This window comes from Sinocyclocheilus rhinocerous, unplaced genomic scaffold (assembly GCF_001515625.1).
Source record: "Sinocyclocheilus rhinocerous isolate Xijiao unplaced genomic scaffold, SAMN03320098_v1.1 scaffold1069, whole genome shotgun sequence".
NCBI lineage: Eukaryota > Metazoa > Chordata > Actinopteri > Cypriniformes > Cyprinidae > Sinocyclocheilus > Sinocyclocheilus rhinocerous.
Window position 1 is genome coordinate 2,062,610 of NW_015635541.1, and position 10,195 is coordinate 2,072,804.

Genomic DNA, 10,195 nt, shown 5'->3' on the forward strand with positions numbered 1-10,195 from the left:
AGTCTGATCCACCTCTCCATGTGTCCCCTGCTGGACTCACAAGCACCCACCAGGGCCCGCTCACTGTGCGCGTGCTGAATTTCATTTGCCGTGATTTCCCGCCGGCCTGTAATGTGATGGATTTGACATTTTGATTTGCACATTGAAGAACAGAAGAGGACAAACGTAATTTCATTTGAGCCGTGGAGAACGGAGAACAGGGCCTGGGATCCGTTGCATGTGTGTCATCGTGTTTGGTCGCTGTCATAATGGGCTTGTCTCATGTGCTTTATTATTTTTAATACGGTGACATCTCCAGTCAATGTCAGTACTACCCGCCTCTTCTTCTACATCTCATTACTGTGTTTTCTGACCTCGGAGGTCAACATTTGTGCACTAATGAATGCTTTTTCTGTTAATATCCACCATTAGTTTGCAATCTTCTCCAAAGTTAAACTAAAAATCGCGTTACATGAGCATGTCAAGTTGTTTTTCACATTTTCTACTGTGTTTGAGACAACTGATAAATTGCTTAAGTACATTACTTTAAATAAGTTCCTGAGTGAATCATCGAAACTTTGCAAAGTTCAGTTTTCTGTCTTTTTATCATATTTGCACTGGTGGCTACCAGTTTGGAAAAATTAAGATTTTTAAATGTTTTTGAAAGACTGCATTTATTTGAACAAAAATACAGTAAAGCCAGTAAAATTGTGAAATATTATTGCAATTAAAAATAACTGTTTTCTAATTCAATATGTTTTAAAATGTAATTTATTCCTGTGATCTGAATTTTCAGTGTCACATGATCCTTCAGAAATCATTCTGATTGATTATCTGGTGCGCAATTATTAATAATGGTTCTTACTATTATCAATTTTGGAAAAAAAAATGTGCTAATGTTTTGTGAAAACTGTGATACATTTTTTTTTTTGGATTCTAAAGTTTATATAAAGTTTATGCAACATTTATTTAAAATATATTTGTTTGTAACATTATGTCTTCCTTTACTGCCACTTTCGACCAAATTCATGCATCCTTGATAAATAAAAGTATACATTTATTTTTGTTTTCTTTTTTTGTCTTCAGTCATACTTACCCCAAATGTTTGAATGGTATTGTATCACCTTTTCCAAAAAAATATCAAGCAGCAAAACTTTTCAACGTTGTTGATAATAATAATAATTATATATATATATGAGATGAGATGACAGCACTTGAGGCCCATCTCACAATGTAAGCTGAAGTTTAGGAATATAATCCCTTTGGAACCGCTTTTTCTGTCCCATCTGTCATCAGTGAGCGTCCAGTCATATCTGGCAAAAGTATTAAATCTAATCCCAGTGAGCTCCACAATTATCTCCCATATTGTATTGTTGAGGTCCGGCTTGACGTGACTGAATCACGGCCTCTGTGACTGACAAGGTGTGTGAGTCATGACACGAGTCTGTAGACACAATGTCATTGTGTGAAATGCATAATGACACACTAGATTTCTAAAACAGTAAATGTTAGAGGATGAGTTATAGCGCTAAACAGATGCTCCTGACGTCATCCGGAGCTGCAGGTCTATAAGTAGCGGCGGTACGTGACAGCACGGCCTTTTCTGTATTTGGAATTCTGTATTCTGTATTTTGACAGGTGAGCTCTACTTTTCTGTTGAGAAAGAGCCTCTTTGCGTTGGCTGTTGTACAAATAACACGAATATGAACAAACACTATCAGCCTCATGCTAAAGATATAACCGTTTTGCCTCCAAATTCAGAAAATTTGTTGATGTTTTGAGGGATTGGAAGAATGCACCGTTAAAAACAGAAAACAACCCAATTTAAACTGTAAACTTGTCTTAAAATCCAAGAGGTTTTGGTAGTATTTCTGGTTCAGTTCTCTGTATCCTGTCAGCTCCTCGGCTGATAGCGTAATCGCACATAAGGTACGCCATATGCGACGCGCCGTTAGCCCGAAGTGACTACACTTCCTGTTATTTTTAGCTCCGCTGTGCTATTTTTAATAGCCAGCGCCGTGCACGTCTCCTCCTTTCCACTAATGGCCGATAAAAATACCCTGTTGTTATTTGTTATTACAGAGCATTTTTCTGCCGCTGTTGAATGAAGGGCCTTGAGAACGAGAGGACATCCACAGAGATTGGTGTGTCCAGAAAAGAGACACGCAGCACGACACAGGAGTAAGTCGACAAGTTCTCTGAAGCAGTACGAACATATTTCCTCTTTTATTTACATTCCTTTTTCAAATGTTAACATTTTTCGCTATAACTCTCATCAAGTTGGCATTTTCTCTTTTCTCATTAAAATAAACTTGGCACAAGTAAAACATATGTAGACAAAAGTTTTATTTACACCATACAACATTTTTGATTTTTAAATATTTTATACAGGGCTGCAGATGAGAGAGCTTTACTGAGCTTCCAGGCAGATTCTGCAGTATTAAAGTTTTGAAATATATTATTCATAAAAAAGTGAGTATTACCTTTATTGCATTTAAAGCAATGAAGAATGTAGCTTGACAAACATTCATTTTTAAATGACAGAAAAAAATCCTCTTTGCCTCTGAATAGTTTTGTCTTTTCATATTATAAAGTAAAAAGTGTAGTAATGGCCAAACGGACTTGTTATAAACTTTTTAAAAACCTGCGCAAGTATATACATTGTGTTCCCGGGCTCGTCTGCTGCCGAACAAAAAACCGAACCCAGCCGCCGCTCGTGGGTGGACGTCATGTCACGTGTCGTTTTTCTCCTCGAGGTCTCATCTGGAAAGATAACGCTTTTGGAACCGATTATTTTCCAACTGGTTACTTTTGAAACACATGATGTTCGATATTGTACATGTCTGCCCCCCACTAAATACACGAGTGAGAATACAAAAAAAAAAGATAACACAGATGTTTTTTTGTCTTTTTCTAACGTCTTTTTATCCGTCGGTCCGTCCTTGTTTTAAAATCTTATTGGCACATATTGTCCCTGCTAGACTCCAAGAATCCATATACGTCTTTCCAAGGCTGCATGAGAAGTCTTCCGCGTTTTTGTTCAGTGCAAAATATGTCCACCTTCATCCGCGTCCCCGCTAACGCTTCATTAATTCTCAGACTTCTGTCTGAAAGTCTCCCTCCTGGACGTCCAAAGGGAGGCTGATACACCTTTCCCACTCAGCGTTAGTCATCTCCAGAGAGTTCTTTGTGTCTGATTCTAGTACATTCATTGTGGCGTAGTTCTGATATTCACTTGGCGGGTTGAAGCTCTCCCAGGGGTTCTTGTTTGGCATTGCCTTGTCCTACGGAAAAGGACGAGAAGCCGCCGTGTTAGAAATATCGCATTTCTGCAATATTCTCAATATGGTTTCTCGTTACAGCGCCTCGTTTTGTGACACTGTCAGACATTGGAAGTTGCACATGGACATGAATCATCAAGCTTTAATTCATGTTCTCATGTTCGGCCCTAAAAATATTTGGACACTGTATGAAAGTCACCCCATTAGATAAAAAATATCAAACCAAATGATGGCCTTTCTTAAATATACATATATATATATATATATATGTCACTTGGCTTGTTATATTTTGTTAACTAACACAATGACATTCATACATCTGTGTCCCAAAAATACGTTTTTGGAGCCGCTGCACATACACATCCAGTGCTCAATAATCAAAGTATTTGACCTAACAGCATGTTTGGGGTGTTTCCAGATTCAGGAACATCTCAGATTTTTCAAGGGAATAAAAACACAGAATCATTTCTTCCAGTGGTTACCAAGCAACAGGCAGTGGATGGCAAAGTTCTGCAGTCTGATTGAACGTGGGTAAAGGGAAGTAACGTGGCCAAAGGGACACGTCGCCAGCTGCTTCGACTACATGAATATACACCTGACATCAACATGCATTTCTATTTGTTAACTTTAGCTAATGCATTAGGGTTCTTGAATTAGGAATCCACCAATTTCATAGTTTTGGTTCATTTATTAATATACTATTGTTCATTGGCAATTCATGTTCTTTCATGATACATTAATGCTAATTTATATGACTTGAAATGTAGAAATTAGCATTAGCCTAGATTAATAAATGCAGTAGCGCACCATTTCATTGTTAGTTCATGAATGCATTAGTTAATGTTAAAATATAGCGCCTCACTGTAAAGTGTTAGCCATGCATTTCGTATCAGGATCGTATCTGGCCACTTGCATCTGATTGCACTTAGCTGCACGATATGGAAATGCCACTTTTAGAGGCTGCATTAAACAGAAATTTCCATCATTTACATTGAATCGAAATGCTTTCCGTTATGTTGACCGCTTAGAAAAGGCATTCAGTCGATTTCCTACTTTAGAAACATTCTTAATGCTAATGGGGATTACAAGTGAATAAAAAGGGAGAAAATAACGTTTGTGAATCTATATTGGATTAACAGTCTAAAGTGGAATAAATCATTAAATCAGGTGACCAGATCGCAAGACCACATTAACATTTACCACCAGCATCGAATAGAATCAAAATGTACTGTATTTTCAGTCATCCGATCACAATGCGTCTTAAGTGCACTGGCTTTCATCGAGGTCGAGAGGGTTTCAACTGGGATCCAATCACTGAAAATGCATGCTACTGTAATAGCAGGAGATGAATTGTAGGCCACTATACCGAGGCTGAGCTAATTAAAAAACACGTCTAAAAATCTGTTAATTGATGATCAGAGTGAACCTCACAGTGCCAGTCAGCTGGACGCCAAACGACACTGAACGTTCCTCTGCTGCATGCTGCTGGATGATGAAATGTGATTGTTGCAATTGGCCTGCTCCAATCAAACAATCCCACCGGCCTTACAATTACAGATAATTGGTGCATCGTACTGCGGAAAGCACAGAGAAGCTCTCCAATATCTGAAGCAAATCAAGTGTTTTTTGTCCCGTGCATTCGCCAAGCAGCGATTAGCCAATAGAAAAGGAAATAATAAGCATGTTAGCAGCTCATGGCCTTGTGTTTTGTGCCTTGTGTTTGAATGAGTGCATGAGCATGGATCACAATGACGGCTCAGTCGCTCTTCCTCTTCTCTTCTTCCTCTCTCATCTCCTCTTCCACCGCCCCCCTCCCCGGAGCAGGCGGCTGTGCTATTTTTCCACTTGAATACACTGGGTGGATAACTATTAATTCCTTCAGTCACTCACTTCCTGTGCACAAGACTGGGGCGCCACCAGTAGACACAGCTAAACATAGACAACGCGGCACCCCCCGGTACTCTGTAATGAGACACACTGAACCCCGTATCCTGTTACTCACCATGCCGCCCATATTTGGTATGTCTCGAAATCGGTCCAGGGTTTGAAATTTCTGATTGAGTTCCTGGAACAGCTCCATATGCCTTTTCCTGGTGTGCATGACTTTCTGTAATGGCAAGGGTGGGAGGGGAGGGAAGGGGGGTGGGATTTGGAGTTCAGTCAAGCTGAGAACCAGAACTTTGCAACAGGACAAAACCTGCATTATCTTTGCGTAATATTAAAATTGGTTTGATGATCTGAATCTTTTAAGTGTGACAAATATGCAAAAAATTAAAAAAACAGGAAGGGGGCAAAAACCTTTTCACAGCACTGTATATAAGCAAGTATGTTTCTTGCGCACCAGAGCTAGACTTGCATGCCTTGAGGCTTTTGGAAGAAAATGGATCAGGTTCAAATGTATTTTCCCCTCAAGGCAGCCAGCCGGTCGATACCAGTGCTTTTCAAAATTTCAGTAATGATGAGAGGTTGAAATGTCTTACAATGACTCTGCAATGATCTTAAAGGCCAGTCTACAAGAAGTACGCAAACGCAGGCACAAATGCTTGGTCTCGCTGGACATATTTAACACAAAAGAAGATACTGTCAAGAAAGCTGGGGTCTAAACAACAAATAAAAACATTTTTCGAAACATCTTGTTTTGCGTTCTTCAAGACAAAGTCAGTCATACAGATTTGGAAAGACATGAGAGTGAGTAACTGAAGACAATTTTCATTTTTGGAGTGAACTATCCTTTTAAAGTTGGCATGAAATAAAAGTTTCTAAATGTACGTTACTGATCTTACTGAAAAATCATCTATGCATTTTTGCATTTTTTTAATACTGTAATTTTTAAACAAATTGTCATAACTCAATTTTCAATTTTCATAACAAGTTTGCATTCAGATCTGCCTCCATCCAGTCAACAACCTATGGATAGAACCATCTATTGGTTGCTGACGATGTCAAAATATAAAAGAAAACAAAATGTTGTTACTTTCAATTCTTTGCAGATTGAACATCAACATCTTTAGGTTAAACTTTCTTTTTTTGCCAGTTGTCTTTGGCTTCATTTGGGGGATTAAGATATTAGGGCATTACACATTAAGATTTTCTAACTGACAGTATAGAAGACCCACTATAACGCACTTGTGGCAACACTAAAAATGCATTGCGACACATTTCGGTGCACATTGAGTAAAATCACGCTCATGGAGCTAGAAGCATCTGTGTTCATGTACTAGTGTAGAGTTTACTTCTAACTGTCTAGACTCAAAGTCGCACCTCTAAAGAGCTCATCGATATAGTTGAACCGGTTTCGCTTCGAGACAGTCCTCCGCTCTCCTCCATTTCCGCCAGGAAGTTCTTCACAGCCGTGCGTGGCTCAAAGGGCAAGTTGTGCATGTGTTCTGCCTGGACAGAGTACTGCTGTTCCATTCCCATGTGCTCCATCCCCGAGGGCCCGAGGTTAAACTCTGCGCCCATCTTGTAATGCATCAACCTGTCGTGTGACAGAGAGTCCATGGTCATGCTCATCTTGCTGTCCTCCTTCAGCAGGGTGGGAACGCTGCTGGACCCGGCCCCCGACACCACGGCCGCAGAACTGCGAGGCAGGACCATGTAGTCCGTTTCCATCTGCCCCGGCTGGGGGTGACCGCTCAGCTCCTGCTCGCTCTGCCTGGTGGTGTCATCTGTACACAGGTATACGGTTCGCCGCATGTCTGCCGTGCTGTCCAAACACTGCTCTCCCAGATCGCCCATGCCCATGGACATGTGAAGTCCAGAGGGCTGCTGGATGATCACTTTAGACATGATGTTGCCAGGCAACGTGGAGTAATTGAGCCCCTCGGGACCTTTCTCTTCCTCCTCATCATTGAGAGAGATGCGGGAGAGGGTGCCGGTGATGATGGCCGCTCGGCAGGAGCCCATGTCTTTGTGGAGAGCTGCAGGTAGGAAGGAACATCATTAGTCAAAGTGTGTGATGCAAGAATGTATGCTATGCTTTAAATGTTGATTTAGAACTGAAAAGAACCGAAAAAAACAAGCAATGTTGAATCAGACCGTCAATCAGAACATTGAGCAACTTAACCATCAGAAGTTAAACATTTCATAACAGACCGGTGTTATTACTAACATATGCAACAATAACGGCCCTGGTGAAAGGTTATGTTGACCCTGCGCCCCCACAACAAGTGATTTTAACATATAAAAAGCTACAATTCTAGTGACAAATATCTCGAAAACGACACACTCTAGCAGATTTAAAAAAAATAAATTCATCCTGGTTGAAGCATGTGTCATATGGGCCAAATTGTTTAATCAGCAAGAACCTAATTCACTTTAATTCAGTCATATTTTAAGAAAGATCAAATTAGGGCCCCTAGTATAAATAAGTTTTGATCTACAACCAACTTTTTAGGTTTTCGTAAAAACGAAGGATTGAAGATCAACAGGTTAACTATCAAGTCTTCTTTGGTTGACCAGTTCATCACAGAGATGCTGTTGTTTTGATCTAGTCTGAATATGACACTTCTTTGGTTTTGATCAAAATGATCGGGCTGAAGATGAACAGGTTAACTATCGAGACTTATTTGGCTGACCAGTTCATCACAGAGATGCTGTCTGAACAACTTCACCACCTTGTTCAACAGCTTGGTTGTACTTGTCCATCAGCACTAACCATCTAAGCAAATCTTTTCATCAAAGACTATCTATACACAAGCCTTACAATAGCTTCTGTTATAGAAACGTCCATATTTCGACTGGATTGATTCTGTTCACCTGAAAGAGCCACAGACATCTCTAGATGCAATGACAGAAGATGCATCAGCACTGTGAGAACAGCCTGTCCTCTGCATCTCCACAAATCCATAAGGGAATTACTGCCACTGTTCATAACACAACAACAAGGAGACCAGAGGACAACAACGGCTGGTTAAAAATCCTCCAGCTCTGATGATAGTCCAAACTAATGCATCACACAACATGGTGTCTGAAGAGCGCAGCAGAATACTGATAGAAGAACACAGAAAGGGCTTTAGGCTCAAGACAAGGCCTTTCAGGGTGAATCTCATAAAATCTGTCAAGAACCTGGCCATATTACACCCCAAATACAAATCAATATATATAAGAATAATATACATATGTGACCCTGGACCACAAAACCAGTCATAAGTGTCAATTTTTCAAAATTGAGATTTGTACATCATTAGCAATGTATATTACTAATCAAAAATTAAGTTTTAATATATTTATGGTAGGAAATTTACAAAATATCTTCATGGAACATGATCTTTACTTAATATCCTAATGATTTTTGGCATAAAATAAAAATCTATAATTTTGACTCATACAATGCATTTTTGGCTATTGCTACAAATATACCTGTGCTATGATATGTAAATGTGTTGAAGTGTCTTTATTTATTTTTTGCATAAAAAGTCATACAACATAGTATATACATATTTTTTAAAGAAATCCTATTATGGATCATCAGATTTTAAAATAAAAAAATGTTAAATTGTTCTAAAATAATTACTTAGTTATTTTTTGTTAATTTGATTTTGGGGTCAAATATGACCTGATTTTCCTGAGTTTTACTTTTCTGCTTTTTGGAAGTTAGAAGTAAACCTTGGATTAAAGTTTTATTATGCCGTCCTAATGAAGGACACACAATGTGACACAATATCACCTTCTGAGCTGTTCTTAATCCAGTTTTAATGAAGAACACTAGAGTCACGGCGCTGTTATATTACACTCATTTTCAAAACAAAAACAAAAGGGTTAGCAAATTGTGTTACTTGCTGCATTTCAGGGTTACAGCATGGGCTAATTATCTGATTTACTATGTCCTTGTTAGTCAGCTAGTTTTTACAGACTTTAAGTAACGTGCCATAAGTGCAGATACACAAAAACAAACATTCAAACAACTGTCATGACATCTCATTATGCAGTTAAAGTAATTTAGCAGCTCATATCGATGTCTAAATGAGCTCTGGCTGCGATAAGTGACAAAATTTGATCAGTTGCTTGGTTTCTATTTATGTGGCGTCACATTGTGTAGCCCCACCCACAATGCAATCTCATTGGTCTAAATCCCACACACAACCAGCTAATAGACTGCGTTGCATCATGCAACATTTTCACCTTCAGACAGACAAACAAATGCAGTCAGTGCTTTCAGGAAATGTGAGAAGAGTCACCATGCTGTCTAGGGGCATAGCGATGCTACATACAAGCTGAAAAAATGGCTGTAATGAAGACTTCATGCTGTTCTGAACTTTGTTGGCTGGATGTCAGAAGAATTACATTTTTTAAACAACTTTTCAGTATAACAATAAAACAATTCTATCTAGACTTTGAAACAAAAATCTTGTTTTGAACCAATTTCAAGGGACTAAAAAGCTTCACTGTTCTTCACCAACCATTTACTTTGGGGAGACAATTAAAAAACTCATGGATTTAGGTTTATTCCATATGGCAGCTAGATAAAGGGAAAACGAAAGATAAAAGAGAATAACATGTGTAATAAAATAATTATGACTAATTCTGATTTGATATGTACCATATCAATATATGGATGGCTTCTAAAACATTTACATTTACATTTAGTCATTTAGCAGATGCTTTTATCCAAAGCGACTTACAAATGAGGACAATGGAAGCAATCAAAATCAACAAAAGAGCAATGATATACAAGTGCTATAACAAGTCTCAGTTAGCTTAACGCAGTACACGTAGCAAGGTTTTTTAAAATTATATAATAAATAAAAAGAAAACTGATAGAATAGAAAAAGAATAGAGCAAGCAAATGTTAGAGGCCCCTTTTTTTTGCTTTTTGTTAATTGTATATTAAATAAAGAGAAAACAAATAGATAGAATACAAAAAGAATAGAGAAGCTAGTGTTTTTTAAGAATAGAATTAGAATAGAGAGTGCTAGAGTTAGAGGGTCAAAAAA

The 10,195-nt window shown here is 38.6% G+C and overlaps 1 protein-coding gene across 3 annotated transcripts in view; it reads right to left on the bottom strand.

The window, feature by feature from the left end:
• Nucleotides 1–2,732: 2,732 nt before the first annotated feature.
• Nucleotides 2,733–10,195, bottom strand: part of LOC107747274 (adhesion G protein-coupled receptor B3-like) — a 168,202-nt gene continuing 160,739 nt past the window's right edge. For 2 of the 3 annotated variants that reach the window (XM_016561741.1, XM_016561740.1), the window contains exon 27: nt 6,319–7,180. In XM_016561741.1, the coding sequence (XP_016417227.1) occupies nt 6,510–7,180 (671 nt within the window). In that variant the 3' untranslated portion in view covers nt 6,319–6,509. Of the gene's footprint in view, nt 3,264–5,262; nt 5,394–6,318; nt 7,181–10,195 lie in introns of those variants that run through there. The other variant, XM_016561742.1, reaches the window with a different exon arrangement.